The sequence below is a fragment of the Pipra filicauda genome, unplaced genomic scaffold (assembly GCF_003945595.2).
Source record: "Pipra filicauda isolate LSUMZ 115617 unplaced genomic scaffold, ASM394559v2 scaffold181_size1560634_pilon, whole genome shotgun sequence".
Lineage (NCBI taxonomy): Eukaryota > Metazoa > Chordata > Aves > Passeriformes > Pipridae > Pipra > Pipra filicauda.
This window is the reverse complement of record NW_024104289.1, coordinates 601783-622653: the sequence shown is the minus strand read 5'-3', so window position 1 is coordinate 622653 and position 20871 is coordinate 601783. Positions and strand designations below refer to the sequence as shown.

Sequence of the window (20871 nt, the reverse complement as noted above, 5' to 3'; positions counted from 1 at the left end):
GGTTCGGAAGTGACCTTAAGGACCATCTCATTCCAACTCCCCCCTGCCGTGCACAGGAAAACCTTTGCTTATGTTGTGTTTTAATATCTTAGCTTGCTTGATATTAAAAAGCCAAAATCATCAAAAGTTTCAACCATCAAATTAAAATTGATGATTGAAAGTTCAATCATCACTCACTTAGCAAGATCATCTCTCTGACCTACAGGTTTCACCTTAACAACCCTATTTGATGAGACAGATTTGAATGGTTTATAAAAGAAGGAAGAATTCAGCCTCAGGAAGTGGGATTTCTAAAATCACAACTTCAGGACAGTAGAGTCAAATTAAACACTGGTAAACCTCAAGTCTGAACTTTAAAACATGAAGAACAATAATCAAAGTAAAACCTGGCACCTACCCACTTCAGCCAAAGTCTTGATACACGACTCCACTGAGGCTTTCTGTGTTGGGTTTGGCCAGGTACAGTTGTAAATTCTAAAAGCAGATTGCAGCAGCTGAATAAAAACAGGCTGGTGTGTCTGAAAACAAAAAGATAAACACGGAATTTTACCCTTCAGGATCTCCTCACAACTGCCCTAGGGTCTGACACAACATAAACCAAGGGGTTTTTAGCTTATAGACTGAAGTCACAGCTCCATTAAATTCTCTTTGAAGTTTAGCACTGGTGGAAACAGAAATCAATGCTGCACCTCTAAAAAGGCCAAATCATGCATTTTTTCCTCATAATGACAGGCAAACGCAAGAGAGAGCAGAAGGACAGGGGAGTCTTCCCAGTTCTCAGGTATGTGTCCCTTCTGTCATGGGACAGCACTTTTCTCACACAAATACAGAGATAGGCCATTATTCTGCAAGGATCCCCCTCTAATGAATTCACAAGAGCCAGATGTAAATCTGACCACACTGAGCTGCCTACTGGTTCAGAGACGTAAGTGATTAAATTAAGTGTTTTAAAGAGGAATTAAGCTGCTAGTCAGGGGCATGAGAGGGGACAGAGACATTAAAGGAGGATGAAAAGATACAGCATTCCTATGCAGGGAACAGAAGGTATCTCATTAAAAGACTGAATAACATATTTGTCTGTGTCTCTTTTCCTTACCTGGAGGCTGGTGCTGTTGTCTGAAAATGGAGAATTGAAGAAGCCACTCACAATGTTCATTACAGGCTCAGTGACATATTTCTCCAGAGATGTGTCTGCATGTTTACGATCTGTGGTTGTGTTGCAAACCTGAAGGGAAGAAGGAGGAAACAATGGCATTTACTTCTTTTCAATAAGCAAGCTTTATTATCTTGTATTTACTACAATACATCTGATATTTCTTCTTAAGATAAAACCAAATTATTTTTATACAAATTCTTTCAGGGGTTACTATCTTAGTGCTCAAGCTGTATTTGGGAGAGCTTATCTTTCTTCATGGAGGTCCACGTTGCCTTTTGAAAACCCTTCTCTTCTGAACTAGCTCTTTCTGGCTGCCTGTCTATTCTTTCCCACACCATGAAGAAAAGATCCTCTTAAATCAGCACACTGCAAGCCACTTACACATTTAGACAGATTCAAGAAGAAAACGGACCTTTCCTCCCATTGTGGGGCTGGTTGGAAGAAGCTTTAGAGACAGATGAGACATAAACAACTGAGGTTAGAAAGATTTCATGTAATGTTTAACTTCTCTTTACAATTACCACAAATGGGTGGCAAGGGTGAAGCAGGAAAAATTTAAACATTTTTGCAGGAAAAATGTTTAAAAAGAGGTAAAGAAAGGAAAGAGCATAATCAATACAGCAGCCTTTAGGATTGTACTGTAAGACAGGCAGCATTACTTAGGGAAGCCACATGGGGAAAATACAAAAGCCAAGCTAAAACAATGAAAGAAGGGAATGGATGGTACCAGGACAACTCTGGAGCACAGAACGATGATTAAATGGTGGGAGGACGTGGGAAGATTTGTACAAAAGACTCCTGAAGACTCCCTTTGGTACAACACTAAAAGTTTGTTGCTACATAAAGATGTCACACTTAAAGAAAGGAAAAAATTACTGGGGTGGATTACATCCTTCAGTATTTCCTTTATTTCTTTTCAACACTTGTGAACATCCACACAGAGTCATGTTGACTTTGCATATGTCAGTGTACAGAGTACTGGAAGGAGTCTACAGAGAGTCAAACATAGTGAAGAAGCAAGACTGGACAAATAAGGAGTAGAGACTGTAGTCACACTATGTCTTCAACAGCCTTTAAATAAGCAGTTCTAGTCACGTGTAACAAGAAATGAAGGCAAAGTTGTTTTTTCTTTTGCCTATGCAAGCCAAAGATGACTGCAATGTTCTGGGGGATCTATGCAAAAGCAGAATTTATTTTGTATACAGGTTCCTGGGGGAGCATTTCATTACTGTCTGTGCTTTTAACACACAGTCATGAACCTGAGTGGTACACACTTACCGTTGCATCGCTCCAGGGCTGGGGAACTGCAGTCCAGAGAAGCTGAGTGAATTGCTTAAGGTCACAGAGAAAAGTTGGTGACAGAAGCAGAAAGATAATCCACAGCACCTGAATCTCACACAGGGCAAAGATTCTCTCTAATTACACACTGCCACTGTCACACTTGGAGGCTACAAGACAGCAATTTCACCAGGAATGTTTTAAGGAAGGTTGCTGATGTGACATCCCAAAGCACCTGTGTTCAGGGAACACAGAAGCACCTTGATTCTAACACACAAGCACTGTCATATGGTAGGCAGAGGAATAACCAAAGATATCTTGAGACCTGGAAAAATGAGGCATCTTGAGGAGCTTTGCTTGTCTGCTTATCTAAAATATGTCCCATAAGTCATGCCTCCATGTAGTGCATTTTTTATCATCCCAAGAAAGGAAAGACTTTGGTCAGAGAAGCAACAGTGCCCAAACTGAAAGAGCAAACTCTTCAGCCCTTGAGTTTTGGGGAAAGTATGACACCATCATCACCGCCAGTCCTCACAAAGGTAAATGATTCAGTTAATAATCAAAACTTGTTTCAACAACAATAAAAAGAGAGATCATAGAACTAAAAACCTCTCTAAGTTCTTCTGCTTTTAATTAATCTGCATGCCAGTTTTGGCTGGAACCAGTAGCTCTGAGGCTCAGCACTTGCAATCCCAGTGGGAAGACAGGGAGCTGTGCACTGCTAGCATGGTGAATTCTGAAATCACCGAAACTAAATTCCAAAACTTTTAAGTTTTCCCCTTTAGTTGCCTGAAAAGCAGAGCCATGTGTGTGGGGATGCCACTCTGCTCCAACAGTGGTCTGAAAAATTCCCAGCGCAGAAGCAATTTGGAAATCCTCTCGTTTGTTCTCATCCCTCTGCCCTTTGGGGACTGAAAAATCTTTCTTCATGGAAGAAAAATACCCCTGAAATGCATGAAATGGAGATGAGGATTGAGAAAACAGTGTTTAAAAATCCCTTAAGAGGCTTTGGGACCAAAACTCACATGAATAATACTTCAAAACTTCTGCAGTGAAAGCCAGGATGTCTTTACGGCTGTCAGATCCTGGTTCTTTCTTTAATCCTGCTCAGACTGCACAGCTGCTGACTGGGCCACACGCAGGAAAGGGAAGCCTTTCCTTCAGCAGCAGCACCCACTTTGCTCAGTGCAACACTGTAAAGTCACACACAGGAGAAAGTAGGTTGGCAGAAGCTGCAGGAACAGGGTGTGTTTGAAAGCGCGACTGCTTTTGGCAAACCCAATTTATACACGAATCCGCCTCGTGCCTGCTTTGCAATGTATGACATTGTTGAAATAAAAATGACAGTTGGGGGCTAAATATTTCCTTCCTCAATCCAGAAACAGACTAAAAAAATTCGTTATTTTTTTATACACACATATATATATATATGTATAAAACCCCAGAAGGAATCCAACTTGAGGATAACACTCTTCGTCTTTCACCTTAGTGCTCTCTAATAACAGACTCAGGCTCAAAGCTCACAAACTCACCCACTGACAGGCATTTGTAGCAGCTAGAAGAAAAGCATTTCCCCTTCCCCCACACAAAAGCATCCCTTTTAGCTCACTGGAACACAGAGGATCAAAGGGCTCTTTTTCTAAATGCTTTGAAAGTTATTGTAACATCTTTCATGAGGCTGACAGCCTTCTAACTGTCCTGATAGCTACAGAACGCTGATGTATTTATAACACATGGACTCTGTCTAGGCTACAGAACACCAAACCTGAACAAATACACTCAATAACCTGGAAAATACAGCTATCCATGGGGAGCTGGCTGGAGAGCAGGACAGGCCAGAGCACTTCTGATATGCTCTTTTAGCCATTAACCAGGAAATAAAGAGGACTAATTAGGCATCTGCCCTGAGGGCTTTGCAGGAGAGCAAAATAAAACTGCTTTTTGGCCACTCGGTACCAACAGCACCTGCACACAAAATACAGTGTTAATCACACACTCAGTGTTCACCTCTGAAGACCTGGAGTCTAATTTCTCTCGTGAGAAGGGTTTGTGAAAGCGAGCCCGGTGCTCGCTGCCATCAGGACAACCCTGCATCGTTTAGCACAGCACAGTTTGTCTCCAGGCTCAGGAGAAGAAATGTGGACAGAGCCCTCTTTTTACATGTCTGTTTGTAGCTCAAGGGCACAGAAAATTGGTCACGTTCAAGGGCTGGAGAGGAGGGATAGTCTGTTTGGAGGGTCAGGGTCAGGACACATCAGGAAAGGGCAACCCAGAAGGGGAATTAAACAGGAGAAAATACTTCTCGGGGTAAAACCAGCAAGGTTAAAAGTCAGAATGCCCCTCCAAGGATGTTTCTGATCTTAATTTTCAGCAGAGGTTGGTTTGTCCAGAAGGGCTTTCGCTTTGTAACGCAACCACAGAGACAAGACAAACAGCAAGCAAACAGTGTTTGGAGAGGACTAATTACTGCTGAAAATGGTTACCAGCAAAAAGAGGGAGCACAAACATCCCTGCCTTAACCTGCTCCCGGGGGGGGGGGGAATTAAAAATAAATAAATAAATAAATAAATAAACCCCAACTATTTATAAGTTTTCTGTTTCACAGAGCAATGAACAGGTCCCAGTGCCTATCATAGAGCACAAGTCTTCGCACTCATTCTTCTTTTAGCTAGAATTCATAGTATTTTCTCCCAATAGGTCTCATGGAAATTATTTTGTGGCACACTATTACTTTGGGGTGCATGTCTGCTGCAGGAGTGAATTGAGATTCTTTAACCTTTTATTTTCTTTATTTCAACAAAATGAAGAATGCAAGAAGTGAAAACTTTTATAAAATATAATGGACCACAGATTGGGAAAAGATAGGCATGTACTATCACAACATGCTCTATAATATCTCCAAAACACTGTCCAACATCAAGGATCAAATATAGCCCAGCAGCCACCAAAAACCTGTGGCAGAAGTGAGATTAAAGAAGGAACATAAGCCAAAGAACACTTTGATCCCTCATCCTCACCGTAACAACAAAATAAAGGAAGAGATTACAGATGTGGGGGTTTGTTTTAGTCACCACCATAATGACATGTAACACGTGCTCTCAAAAGATGTACACAGGCTCTCAGCCCTGTACATGCACTCAGTTTATTTTTCTGGAAGAAAAGAGAAATATGCCCTTTTAGAAAGAGAAGACTGCTAATAATTAACAGGTTAAGTGATGATAAAAACAACAAACCACTCTTAGCCTATTGTCAACTGTGAATAAAAATAGTTAGTAAAATAAAAGAACTTCACCAAATATAATATAATATTTAACATGTTGTGAAGCTTACCCTTGCCATATCAACAAGGAAGTTCTCAAATAGCTTCCAAATATGATTGCTGGCATAGATTTCTTTCATTTCCACTTCAGTGTCCACATAACAGTGGTTAACAAAATTAACATAGGCAATTTTCACCTGCAGGAACAACCGAAACACACTCAGTATAAAATAGAACAGTAAAAACAGTTAACGTAATATTTTGTATCTGCAAAAATACTGAACAATAAAGATGATCCTCCCAGTGCCAACAAACATTAATACCTTCAATAATGCATATGTTTGGTTACAAAGATTTAAGGAGAAGCACAGCAGCACATGCCTTAATGTACTCACTGAAAGATCACATGAAGAAAAATGTTTTGCAAACATTCTCACTCTAATGACAAAACCCTCATGAAACAACCCAAATTCTGGTATTTAATATGATATTAAAGCTAGAAGGGTCTGGCTCTAAATCCAGGAGCTGTCAAAATGCAGGACACCCCTGCACTTGCTGAGTTGACTGTGGTGGGTTGATGCCTTGTGACAGGGCTTGCCAAATATAAAATAAAATGTCTATAGCAGAGCTGGGACTGCAGTCCCTGTATTCCCACAATGCTATTGCAGCACTTTGGGATCTAAATGAAAGAGAAAGGTTGTGGAGCACTGGGACTGCAGCAATAGCAGCACAGGGCTTCAGAGGAGGACTGCAGTTGCACTGCTTTCCAGCATTGTAAGTCTGCATGCACACAGCATAGAAATGGACAGCCAGAGCCTGAAATGTATAGATTAGGTATAAACATATGCAGATGCACTGGAAATTTCCTGTCACGGTCAAAGGAGATGAGATAGTTGCATATGTTTAACGCAGTCAGGAGAAAACTCACATCAGACCTTCGGGTTTCCTTTGGGTTTTTTTTTAATTAGCATCTGTTGAAATGAATGTTAGGAGGAACTTCTGAGCAAAATCAAACATTTTTCTTTTTAATAAAAGAATCAGTTGATCACAAGGGGACTTTTCCATGGTACAGAGAGAGCCTTAACGCCTGCAGGCCCGAGTTCTGTTGCCATGAGCCCCATTTTTCCATCAGATAATATCCCAGCCCTACTGAAGCATGACAGGTAGTAGTTTCAGAATTGTGCCTCGATATGCGGTGAGTAAAAACATTTGCTGGACTGCAGTTAAATTCAATAAAATGACGCTTCACCTCAAACTCTTCACTGACTTCATTTCCAACAAATTCAGGCAGCAACAAAACATTGCCTTCACCAACCATTCAGCTGGGTCTTCACAGCTACAGCCAGAAGTTATGAGAGAACTAAACTCTGATAGAGACTGGACATAGCCAGGAAAACAAAACAAGGTGTGTGGCCTGAAGGGCTGACAACCAAAGCATAAGGGAGGAGAAAATTTCTGCTGAAGAAAATTATCCTTTGCTTATCCTTTCTCACTTATTCACCTGTTTCCAGCCCATTTTCTGTACAAATATTCAACTTGTCAGTATATTATAAACAACAAAACACTGAATTTCTAAAAACGCTAAGTCTGCTTCGTCATGCCGTGAATCCTACCTCAGGAATGCAGTCATCATGGGTCACTACCCTCACTATATCATCCAGTGGCAGGAGGGAATTGCACTTGATCTCTGTGTACACATTCTTTCCCTCTGTACAAGCTGCCAGCAGCTCCACCAGAGTGACGTGATACGCCAAAGGCCCGCTTTCATCGGCTCGGTCTCGCTCCGAACACATCATTTGAAGCAGGACTGGAAATGATGCTCTGTCGTTGTAGAATATCAGTACATCTTCACCACCATTTATCAGCTGAAAGAGATATCAAAGTTTTAAGCACCCTGCACTGCAGTAATTTTGGGCTCAGTGATCTTAAAGGTCTTTTCCAACCTAAGCAATTCTATGATTTTCTTAATTTCTCATTTCATTCTATCTTTAAGTATGCAAAGACTGTCTAGCAAAAAAGAAGCACCAACTCAACAACCAAATAAAACTTATTTTGATGTGGCTTACCAAATGCACATGTCAAAAGAACATCCAGACTTCTGCTCTTATCTACACGTGCAATTCTGGAATAACTCACCAAGGAGCAAGTTAACGCAAGGTGAATTTGAGGTTTAATTTCTATGTAGCTCTGTTTTACTTAAGACAGTCTGCCATCCTTATTATTCCTACCATCTCAGTGTTTATTGAAGTTAATTAATTACTCTCACCTCCTATTCTGAGGCCAGGATGCATTATTACCCCTGTTTTATAGACAGGCACTTGAGGTGCAGGGAGATGAAATCTTCCATGCTGCCTCACACAAAAAGCCTGTGGCTCACCCAGAATGGAACCCACCTGTTCTCCCACCTTGCTCAGCATTGGAAATAAAGGATGATTCTTCCCAGCCCATACAAATGTGACAGGTGGGTCATGACATTGTCAGTGTCATGTCAGCACTTCCATTTAACAGAAAACTGGTGTATGTGATAAATAGTTGATCCTGCTACAAGTGCATCACTCATCTCAAGAGGATCCAGATCCCACTGCCAGTGCTGCTCCACGAGCTCGAGCAGAGCTGGGACAGGACAGGAGTCCTGCCCTCTCTCCTTTCCTTTTAAGCATAATGCCCTCTCAGTGTGAGTGAAAATAAGCTCCCACAAGCCTTTCCTAGCACAAAATACAGCTTGGCAGCACCACATATTCTGTGAATTAGGCTCTTGACATATCTAATCCATATGTGGCATGAAAACCCATCTTACTGAATTCAAGGGTGGGAAAGCAGCAAGAGCAGGAATGAAAATTAGTCTCCCAGAATGAAAAGTCAAGAAACATTTCATTACATTTTTCAGGGTTTCAACATTTCAAATTTTGAATTCACAACTTTTCTGTTTGTGTTTTCCCCAGTTCTTCCTTATTTTCACTTTGACATTTCGCTGGAATGAATTGTGAATTCAGTCTTTCTTGCAATTCCTATTTCTCATTTATCTCTGGGTTTCTAAAAAAATTTTAGTCATGACTTTCTCAGACATTTTCTGGACAATCCACAGTACAGGAAAAGTTTTTAAAGAGACAAGAGCTTGGGAAGGGGGAAGGAGACAGAACAGGGACCCATTAATTTCATTGCACTCAATGGCAAAAAAAAAAAAGGGGGAAAATATGAGTATTCAGAATGTTGGAAAATTGAACTAACTTTTTAATACTGATGTTTGACATTATGCTCTTAGGACAAAATACTAATAAAAAAGTCCACATTTGACCCTCTGGGAAGGTACAATCTCTGTCACTTTCCATTAAGTTGTTCACAACATTCCCATAGTTTTTTCCACTTGGGTACATTTTGCACATAGAAGACGACAACAACTCTTTCCTGGTTCCTCTAGAGTTACACTCCTATGTCAAATCCAGACCTACTCTGTACCAGTATTGCTTGACATTTATCAACAATAAATATATATCAGTGATAGGAAAAAAAAATCCCCAAACCAGTAGCATTTTCTTCTACTAAAATATATTTTCAATGAGTTAAGAACTCCATGAAAGTATAATGAAGGCTGGTCATTGGAGCAGGTGTTGATGCTTTGTGATATATTACTCCAGAACGCTACAGGTAATAAAAAACCCTGCTGCAACACTGATCTGGTTCAACAGTAAACTCTGCTTTCCCTTCTGTAATAGTGTTTGCACTGACAGGCATGGTTCTTCCAGGAACCTCAAAGCAGGCTTGTAATGACAAAAAGTGCTCTAAGGAACCTTACAGGTCGGTAAACATCATTACTAGCACTCCAGAGACATGGAGAGCAAGGATAGGAGAACAAGTGAATAAGTCAAATTGGGAATGTTCAATGTATTTTATGACAGTGCATTTCCTAAAACATGTAAATATGGTCAGTTCATCCCTCACACCCAGTAAACAGGGATAAGCCACAATATACTTCCTGTGGGTGAAAGAAAACACAGGAGTGGTTGAAGCATGCTGCAGTCATATTCTCTCTTGTCTTGTGGTAAATTGTTTATGTGCCCCATCTGGAGGCACAAAAAAAGTTACACCACTTGTTTAAGGTCACAAAATCTAAGTTTTCTACTGAAGAACTGTCCTGACTCTGTGGCAAGTTCCAACCATTTGGCTACACTGTTCCCTTTATATTGGATTGCCAGTCATGCACCATTCAAATTTCACTATTAGCGTCCTTCTCTGACAAATCATAATTGCTTACCTGTATTTTCCTACTTTTTTTAAAAACAGATCTTACCCTCTTTCATCAAAATTTCCTCCCTCCCTCCAGGCAAATTCCTGCAGGACTCATGGTGTGAATGACATATCCAAGTTCATTTCTACTTTTATCATGCAGCCAGCTTGAAAATGTAATATGACAATTTATCTTTGTGATGTTGTAGGGCAACAACAAAATATATTTAAATTGAGAAAAATCCAAAAATTTTGTTGGATGAGGAAGTAAAAACCTACAAGAAGCTTTGGTGGAAGGGGAGAAATCTAAAACCAAAAATGCACAAGAACTGTTTCAATTATGTAAATCAAAGGCTTGTAATTGATATTGCATGTTAAAACACTTCAGTCAAATTGAAAAGGTTGAGGTGGATTCCATTAAAGGTTATCCATGTAGACTGATGCTTTATTTTCTTAATTATAAGTTTTCCCTCTTCTTGCTGTGGAATAAAATTTCAGCAGGGCTTAGTTTTGTTCATAGCACGACTAGAGTTTATCTGTGATTTCTTTGCAAAGATGACTCTCAAAAAAAACCAAAAAACAAAAAAACAAAACACCAAACCAACAAACACTAAACAAAAAAAGAAAAGCACTTTGTAAAGTAAAGAAAAATGTTCCTTGGACTCTGATCCTACCAGGACTTTTCACCATATTCAACTTTAACCACTGATTAATCTCATTGAACTGCTAACATAATTACAGTTAAATGCACAAGTGTCTGCAAGTCGAAGACTTCATATATCATGCTCACTATATATCAAATCCTGATTGCAGAGAAGTCAATTAGGTATTTTCCTAGGAACTTTAATGGCATAAAGATTTGTCCACAAACCACTCAGCGGAATTTACCAGGTCAGACAGAATCTAGCTAGTTAAAGCTAGAGTAATTCTACTGACTCTCACGTAAATGCTCTGGAAGAAAACAAAACAAAAAAAAGGCAGAAACCAGTATCTAAAATTGTTACATGCTGAAAAAAGTGGTCTACAACAACACTATTTAGACAAATCCATAGAGGTACGAGCCTCTTACACGGCAAAACCGTGCCACAAGGTGGGTAAAAGAGACCCTAAATTACAGTACAGGAAAATGAAGGTTTATGTAACTTTGAGATTTCCACGCTACATCATCTACAAATAGACATCTCTGTATCACCATGCTAACACTCATGTTTTCTTTCTAGTAGTTATACAGATGGCCTTACAAAATTAGATCAAACTCCCAAAAATGTCTGCTAAAATATTCATTATTTGTGATACTGTTTAAAATTCTAAAGTGAGGTACCAAGAGCAAAAAAAACCAACCTCAAAATACATGAGTGATTAACATGAGAACCCTTCTCTTACCTCTGTCATTACCATGTCCTGGCATTTTTTCACATATTTGCCATCTGCTTTCACGATGGTCTGCAGGAATCGCAGGTACTCCACGTGCCGCCCGTGGGTCTCGATGCAGTGCACAAAGTGCTGCACCACCCTCTCACTGATCTCGTTACACAGGAGGTAGTTGTTCATGAAGATGTGCCTCATGGTTTCAGCTTCCAGCAGCTGGAACAGGTTAAAATCAAAACAGCATTGTAAGAAGAGCGGATTTGCTTTGGGATTGGAAGAGAAAGGCACATTGGTCAAGGGAAACTGGGAAAATCCAACATGCACCAGCCCAGTCACTAAGCAATGATCTGGGGCCTAGATATCTCCACACTTCCCTATGAGTATAAAATGGTCCTTAAGTGGACATAAACAAAACCTGTGTCCATGTGGAAGGTGAAGACACACACATAAATACACTGCTAGAGCACCCTATTCTCTGTGGTGATCAATGATAGGACCCGAGGGAATGGCCTGAGGTTGTGTCAGGGGAGGTTTAGGTTGGACAGTGGAAAAAGGTTCTTCCCCAGAAGGTGGTTGGACACTGAACAGGCTCCCCAGGGCAGTGGGCACAGCACCAAGGCTGCCAGAGCTCAAGGAGTGTTTGGATGATCCTCTCAGGGACATAGTATGACTCTTGGAAATGGTCCTGTGCAAGGCCAGGAGTTGGACTCAATGATCCTTGTGGGTCCCTTCCACCTGGGCATATTCTGTGATTCTGGTATACAGGAACCTGAAACCACACTCATCTCACTCACAATCAAACTTGGCATTGAGGCAACCACGTGAGAGGATTAGTGGCTGTGACTCCCTCTGTGACTGACAGAGGCATTTCCAGCAGGCCAATCATTGCATGTGCAGCCTGATCACTTCCTGAGAGAACATCTCTTTCCACAGGAAACAGAGAGGGAGCCTAAGGCTGCGTGTCAGTGAGCAGCACAGAACAAGAGGAACAGATCAGTAGCAAGAGGAGATTTTGTGCATTCTTGGGGCTTTTCCTTCAAACTTGCTCTGGTTTGATCCCTTGGACTAAAGGCTCATGAGTCAGGTGTGCTCCTAGAGAATCCGTCTCTTCAGTGTCATCTGAAAGGAATCCACACCAAGTTTGCTCCATAATGTGGACAAAAGCACCACAACTGTGATAATGACCAGGAAATCAACGTCAAAAGAACAGAGATGCAAGTGCAAGCAAGCTCCCTACTTGGCAGCTGAGTGAAGTGTCTGTGTCAGACACGATGGAATCTGGGCACTGGTCCCCACTGGGGTCAGCTCAGTGCCATTCACTAATTCCACAAAAGAGCATAAATAAAAAATAACAGAACAAATGCTTCCTAATGTACACAGGTCAGGATCTACAATCTTTATACTCACAATTCTATCTAATAACAGCATGCTTTGCACAGTAGATCTGCCACAGAGCAAGAGCCATCCTATATGAATGTATCTGCAAACACACATACATATATATACAAAGGGATTGTGACAGAAAGGTGTATTGTAAAGACAGTGATTTAATAAAAGACTGAATTTTAGATTAGTTGATTCAAATGGGGGCACCATCAGCAAAAATGAATGGGTCTGATTCTGCTGTCACACGAGCTTCATGACAGCGTAGTCACAGCATCAGACTCAAGCTAAACACCATGTGATGATGTGACATGTTCATAGATACTTCCAGTAAACCCCACAAGTAATGTTGTTTTCCACTTGTAAAATGTGAACATTAAAAACAATTACATAAAGAGCAACAATAAGGGGGAGAAGAGAGAGAACAGGGAAAGGAGAGAGAAGAGAGAGAATGTAACTTAATGAAATTATTTATTTAGCACTGGAATTTTTCACCAAGACCAAATTTACTTCCAGTTATAATATTCTGCTTAAAATTAAATACTTACCCCTGGAGTTAAGAACAAGTTGAGATTTTTGTGGAGGAGAACTTGATTCTGAGGATTTCCTCGACAGAAATTCTGAAGAAAAGTGTGGGCTAGATTCATAACTTCATTCATCTTTTCATCACTCTGCAGGAAGAAAAGACAAACAAAATCAGATGGGCACACCTAAAGATACTTATTAAAACCACACAAGGTCAATTCAGCCAGGAACAAGCCAATTCTCCTGAGCCTCTATGGGGCAGGAATTCTCCCTCTGGCAAAAGCAACTGATCTAGTTCCCTCCAGAGGCCATTAGTGGCTGTACCTTACTCTGAATCAACTTGACCGTAGGAAGTCACAGGTAGGAGCACAAAACTCCAAGTAAGATTTCCTAATGCCTGGTTATAATTTCCTAGTTTAAAAAAAAAAGTGCAAAGTGGTTTAATTTAAAAAAAAAAAAAAAGCTCTCTAGCCCACATTAATTTTAAGCTTTGGCAAAGGTTTGGCTTTTATACAGCTACATATAGAAGCAGATGTATGTGTTCATGTGTGTGCACACCTACACAGATACGTACGCTCATACACGGTACTCCCACACAAATATATGTCTATTTTATATCCCCATTTCATATTCCTCTCATGTAGTATTCTAATTATGATTTGATGAACCACCTCTATGGACAAGCACTGTTTTGCTGATGACACCTGTACCCAGTGTCTGCATCATAACATCAGTGGGTAACACTCAGGAAAATGTAGGCCAGTAAAGGTTTTATCTTCTCTCAGTGCTTCCTGTAAGATCTAGAAAAGATCTGCTCTTTAAAAGGCTACGTAGATCATTCATTTGTATGCCCCATGCCACTAAATCAGTACAAAATCACATTATCTTGGATAAAAAAAAATTGTAAGTGGAACTAGGTTAGAGATGTCCACCACAGAAACAAAGAAGTTATTTCAGATTTGACCCTTGAAAGCTTTTGGTCCACCTAATGTATCTACAATAGCACTCACATCAGTACCCAAGAGTGGGATTTAGATTCCCTGGCAGGAGCTGTGTTAAACCAATACTTCTCACTGTGCAGTGACTACAGATCAAGGTTTGCCTATTATAGGAATGACAGCACCGTGACATCCAGGCACCCGAGGCAGTAAATATTAAGTTTTCAATAATACATATTCTGTGCAGGCAGCCATACTTAAACTGAGCCCAAACACATTATTCTTAAGGTAGGAAATCATCATTTCGTGTTTCTACCACATTTGACCAAATTCAATTTTAAAAGATATTCACATTGACTCTTGAGCCTCTTGAGGTTTTCTTTTATTGAGCTCATGTTCTGTACCACTAAAGTTATGAGAATAACCTTTTCATAGGGGATCTGCAGAAGGTCCAAGACCACCAAGTGGGCACCCATATTTTTCAGCAATCGCTGCTGTTGGTTCCGACCTTTTTTATTCTGAACACACAGTTTGCTGAGTCGAATCAAAATCTACAAACAAACAAACAAATAAATAAGCATGAGAGCAAGCAAAGCACCAGCCATGTCACACAAACCCAAACAAAAATACTTTCTTTCAAAACAATTACTAAATTACTTATCGAACAATTATGTCAAGCAAGTTTCTTGGCGGGTGTACCAACCTCTTTAACAATATTGTAGTTATTGCTTTTAATGCTGTCTATCTGGGGTTTTTTGGTCCCATCCTGGATTGGGCTCAAAATGTTTGACTCCTGTAATAAAGAGCACACGACAAGAGGAGATTTATTGCAATTTCCTCAACGTGAACTAATTGTGTTTAGTAACAGTCAGCGAAGAACTATTACAGCAGCTCAAAAGGAATTGATATAACACAGATAATAAAGAAAAATATTTGTTTATTCTTTATCACTGGTCCAGTGAATGAAAAGATTCACATTCAAGTCCTCCCTTTGTTTCAAATTTCCAATGCAATTTGAGGCAATTACTCTTATGATTTCATGCTTCTGATCATCCTAAACTAGAATATGTCCCTAAATCAGACTAGACATCCCAAGGAATTAAAATACTGTGAGAATATGGACCATAAGTGTATTCTAGCACTGACCACATGTTCCAAAAATCTGTAATACATCTGGAAAGATTACAAAATCTGTGTATGTGAGCATTAAAAAGTCTGGAGAAAGAGCTTAAGACGACCTCTGCAGTTGAGATAAGTAGAGTGGAGTTCTCAACAGTACAGGAACAAGTAGCATGTGGAAATTAGAGATGTTCCTCCCACGAAGAGGATGCTTCTGTCCTTAGTCTCCGGATGATGCAGGAAAGGATTTAAAAACAAATAGGAACCATATGTTAAGCTGCAACATCAAGTCATGATGCCGTATGCTCTGGGCCTTGGCTCTTAGAAAGCCCCAGCTGGGTATGATAAATAAGAGAAATCAAGTCAGCAACTATCTGCCAACACCCACACACCTTTCCATTCATGTCTCAAATCAAAACATGGAACAACATCTACACAAATAAGAACACTGGCAGTGTTGTTTTTTTTTTTTTTCCTGCTGTCAGCTATGGTAAGCCTTTCTTAACTACAAACACAAAAATCTGAAAGACTGGCCTTTGGATGCTGAAATTATTAAGCATGAAGAAAAACTGCAGCAAATCTTGAGACTGCTTGAAAGTATAACCAGAAGGATGTAAACCAGTGGAATGGCATAAAAAAAAGAAGAAACAGGTGCACTTCTGAGTTTCATTGTGTCCTCAAACTTCCTACTGTTTTAGAGAAATCTCTCAAAACACACACGTGCACGCCAAGCTGAATGTTTGTATGTCTTGAAACCTCTCTCTGAACTTTCTTAGTTGATGGTGAAGTTGGGGAGTTCTATAAATCCCATCTGGCCCAAATTTGCAGTGAGGTAAGAACAGCTGCACCACTTGGCCATGGGGGCTGTTTATAACAGTGTCAGCACCACTGTTTAGCGTGGTCATGTTGATCTATGCTGCAAGAGTGGATTTTATTTGTTTAGGTTTGTTAGTATGCAGGCTGCCATCTCTCTAGCTCTTTGAATCAATACTATGCAAGATATTTCAGGCTTTTTGCTATAATTAACCACCCTCCTCCATTGTGGGACTGCAGGTTAACCAAGATTAATTTACCTGTTAGTTTTATCAGCATTCTTCCTCAATCAAACCAGTTTTATAATCCATGTGAACTATATGTCTTATCTGGAAGTGGTGATCAGCATCAAACTGCTGAATCCATCCTTTCTCTTAACAAAATAAAAATCTGTTTATTGAACCTGTAAGAGTATGTCAGGGATGTAGTTATCAAGAGAATCACACCACTGGGATACCAAAGGCACTCATTATGCCCCATGATAGACATCCTCTGTCACACTTTTCCATAGGGGACAGGGAGGCGTAGGGATCTCACTGAGAAATGTTCTCACCTGAGTACTCTACCTTTAGGAAATGGTATTTTCTGAAAAAGACTGCTTCCTCTATTCATAGAATTCCTGGGATATGACTCTGTGTCAGCCTTAGGATCCTTTTTTTCTAGTTCCCAGTGGAAGCCCAGATTGCAGCTTTCAGTTTAAGCAGTTCCCTGCCACTGAAATAGTCTCCCTCACCTCAGCAGGGCAGCAGTGCAAGGCACTTGTCAGTGCCCCCAGGGTAGAGCTTTGCCCTCCACAGGCTGTATTTACTTATTTACTGTATTTACTTGAACTTCCTCAGTGAAGGGTGAAGATGAGAAGCCCCACAAATGCCACTGCACTGCATTCCAGCTTCACCCAAAAGCACTTTCACTGAGCCTATTTCTCCTCCTCAGAGCTGTGTTTCTGGTGCCACACCACCAATTCATCCTCCAGGGACAGGACAATAAAGATCACACTTTCCATAGTCCATGGTGTCCATACAGACTCAGAACACCCTTATCCCACCCTTAGAGAGAATCAAGTGAACATGCTTTATCTGCTTTGCCCTTCTCAAACAAGGCTCAGTTACGTGAGACCAATTTCAGCATTTCTTCCTAATCTAATACAGTGTCCAATTTATGTCTGACCTAACTCCAAGCACTCTTTCCTAGAACTCTGCTCTCCAGTTTCTATCAAGACAGTCCAGCATGGATGCAAGATTTGCCATTTTTCCTGTGGAGAATTCTGGATACTTTTGGAAGAACAAGGCCTTTTTACTACAAATCCCATTTCTGGAGTCATATGACTTCCAAAAAAAAAATAATAATAGTACTACAGGTTATGATAGAAAGGTGGAAACAGTTACCCAGAAAGACTCAGAAGCCCAAAGGTAAAAAAATATTTATATTTTAAAACTGTCATGTACATCTACCAATGCGCTTTGGTGAGGATAGAAACTTATGCTTAACATTAATGGAATGTCATTTAAGCCCTTGTGTGCAATTTAATGTTGCTTGGGAAAAATTAAGCACAGGGAAATGAAGCACATTCCCTAAAGACCATGGGGTTCATCCAGCTCAGTGCTGAATACCCAGCATCCAGTTCAAGAAAGCATGGATCTCATGGGATTTTTATCTGCTTGAAGCCAAGCCACCTGCTTCACACGTTGTAGATTATGAGTAGCACGTAACCTCTAACATCTGGCTTAAGATCTCAAAGAGAATAATGACTATCTAACATATTTTTTTTTGCAAGGTAAAAACATTTGCTGACCATTAAAGAATAGTTTAACAGGGGAAAGAAAATAAGGGACAAGATTCTGAGCTATTGTAATCTGGCACAGCTCTCAGGGAATTACCACCAGATGATTTAACCAGCAGATTACGTATTACTGTTCTGATACAATAATCTCTCTGATCTGACAGAGATATTATTGTGCATCTACTGGAGCACTGTTAATCCACACAGACCCAGGGATGCCTCCTGCGGAAAAAACACTGAAAATATCCCATTGAGAGATGCCTCTGTTTCAAGCACATTGCTTGAAACAATCCCTCTTCCTGGAGTTTCTCTGCTATCAAGACTATCCATAGGAATAAAGCGGATCTTATTACACTTTTAGAATGTATTATAGCTAAATAACCTTGTAATCCTGCTGCAATTCTGCATCCTGTTTCCCCATTACCTTTCCCATTCATTAAATACATAAGGAAGATTTCTTTTCCTGCTAGAGCTATGCTCAAAGAAAGAAAGTAGGAAATCCTACATACTTAAGTTCATAAAGCCCAGATTCCTTCCTAGTTCTGACACCCCTAAATTCAGCTAAGTTAGATCAGAGAAAGACGTACACTGCCACAAGAAATTGTTAGTCTTTCTTGAAGTGTTGGATTTTTCCTCACATGAAGCCAACAAAAATCTGCTTTCCCATTCTAAAAGGCCAAGTGTAGTCACAGATATCTACAAACATCTTGTCTCTTCTTAGTGGCTCCACCTTTTCCTCAACGTGTGGCCTCCACAATGCTGCATAATCTCCACTTGGCTTCCTGCTAAGCTTCCCCTAGTGTCTTCCTTATCTATTTTTCTTGACACCAGAGAAGATTCTACCATGGAAGAGAAAAAGGAAAATGCTCTGTCAGAAATCGCAGTTGTTCATCTCTCCCCACTTCCTCTGATGAAAACGGAAAAGTGGGAATAAATACTGGTGAGAAAGCCTGCTCTATCTACTGTTATGCCACAAACCTCAATTACAGCAAGTCCTGCAACACTCTGTGTTTTCTTAAAGATTCACACTGGAGTTAAGTATTACTCTTACATGAGTAAGTGATTACATTATGACCTCAGTTTTCACTGAAAAACAAAATTAAAAAAAAAAACAAGGAAATTTTAAGAAAAAAAACCAGGTCTTCATGGTCCTAGATCAAGTTCTACAGCTTCTCAAATCACAGTATATCCTGAGAGTGTGGTATAACAAGTGCCAAAGAAACCAAAACATTACTTCACCCACAAAATCTCAACATTCTTAGGTCAAGTCTTATGTCTGGTGAAGAGTGGAATTACTTGTGATGTTTGAAAACATGACTGTTCTCATCTCCCTTAGGTGCAGGACACTCTCCTCCTTCTTTCTTCCAGCAAACCAACCCATCTGCCAACATGTGATTCCTAAATTGCTTCCCTGGCTATGGAGTGTTGCCACACATTGTGGTTTGCTCCCTTATCCAGCAAGGAAGGCAGCTCTGGGACATAAGAACACAGTTACTGAAAGCAGCAGGAAAGAATACTGAACACACTGATAAAAGAGGTTTTATTTCCTTTTCTGCCTATTCCTAAAGCTCAGCCAGAATTCTGCACATTCTCACTTTGCTACTTTGGTTAACCAGACCACAGTTTTGCAGCTGTTCATGCAACTACCCATCAATGTTGAAACAACTCTGACAGCAAAGGCTTTAAACTCACCTCCAGTGGCTCCTCTCCCGCTTTGGTCTGATTGTCGCCCACCTCTCCACTCTCATAATTGCTGCTCTTCTCAACCCACAATTCTGATTTTTCCACAGTCAGGCGGAGCTGATCAAGATCAGCCTTGATTTGCTTGTAGTTATCCACATCTTGATTGGACACCAGCAACTGAACCTGGAAATAGAGAAAATTGGAAAGCTATTACAGCAGCAGCAGCAGCATTTATGCCTGGGTAATTGTCCTAGTTAGGACAGCTGAGACCAGTTCATCACTGGATGGGTGTAATCCAAAACTGTGTATTCTATAGCCTTCCATGCCATTTCCCAGAAATGGTTATCAATGAACCATTTACACCTTCTGCCCATAGAGCCTGACTCCTCAGGCTATAAACTAGGTGCTAAGAGGCCTGTGAGATAGGAGTTGCTCTTGTCCTCACACCCATTAAGGAACCCCCCGCCCTGAGGGAGGTACTGAGCATCCCTGCCTGAACTGGAGAGAATATAATCTTGGAGTCTTGGGACCTTTTTAACCACTCGTGGGATCCAGAGGAAGACTGCAGATCACCGCTCTCAACCAGACTGCAGACCACCACTTTCGACTGGACTGCAACCACCACTTTTCAACCAGACTGCAACAGCACTCTCACCAACAGGTTTTTTCCCTCTCCTTTTCCTTTGGACTCAGGAGGCCCAAAGAACACCACTGTGTTCATGCCCCAGGGTGCTAGGTTATATATTTGGGTTTTGTGGGTTAAAACCAATTGTTTGTCTGTATAATCGTATTTATTGTATTATTTTTTTAAATTGTTATTCTGACTTACAATCTCTCTTTTGAGTTGAGTTCATTTCCCCTGCTGGTTTACCTTTAAACCAGCACAGTAATTTGCTCAACAGTTCCCTTTCTAAGCCTCTCTTTTCAGGTGCTTTATGCAACCTCCTCTATGAAATAGAAACATGGCACACACAGGCTTTTGGCCCCCATTCACCCAAAACCTTCAGCAGAGCCAGAGACTAGAGTTGCCCAAAACAGGATAGTTATAACATTCACAACATTCTCTCACCTTCTTTAATACACTGCAAAACATTTTCAGCATAAGCAGTTTACAAGCTCAGAGCAAGCTCTGATGCACTGATTATGATCCTCACAGCATTAAAGCAATAGTTACATGCTATTAAAGCATCTACCATTAGAAATAGCTAATCCTGCAGCACAGTACTTCAGAAGAAAAAGACCAAAAAAGGATGATTGGACAAGGAATCAGGGCATCCAAAGAAAAGTTAGAATGGCCAGCAACTTAAACGATCACCTACATCACCATGATCAAATATTGAAAAAT

At 40.4% G+C, this 20871-nt stretch overlaps 1 protein-coding gene across 3 annotated transcripts in view; it reads right to left on the bottom strand.

Moving 5' to 3' along the window:
• ITPR2 (inositol 1,4,5-trisphosphate receptor type 2) overlaps window positions 1–20871 on the bottom strand; it is a 267849-nt gene that overhangs the window by 127832 nt on the left and 119146 nt on the right. For all 3 annotated transcript variants that reach the window (XM_039379969.1, XM_027711719.2, XM_027711720.2), the window contains 9 exons: window positions 19536–19709; window positions 14835–14924; window positions 14557–14682; window positions 13217–13339; window positions 11301–11501; window positions 7307–7558; window positions 5765–5890; window positions 1097–1225; window positions 398–518 (listed from right to left, as the gene is read on the bottom strand). In XM_039379969.1, the coding sequence (XP_039235903.1) occupies window positions 398–518; window positions 1097–1225; window positions 5765–5890; window positions 7307–7558; window positions 11301–11501; window positions 13217–13339; window positions 14557–14682; window positions 14835–14924; window positions 19536–19709 (1342 nt within the window). The remainder of the gene's footprint in view (window positions 1–397; window positions 519–1096; window positions 1226–5764; window positions 5891–7306; window positions 7559–11300; window positions 11502–13216; window positions 13340–14556; window positions 14683–14834; window positions 14925–19535; window positions 19710–20871) is intronic.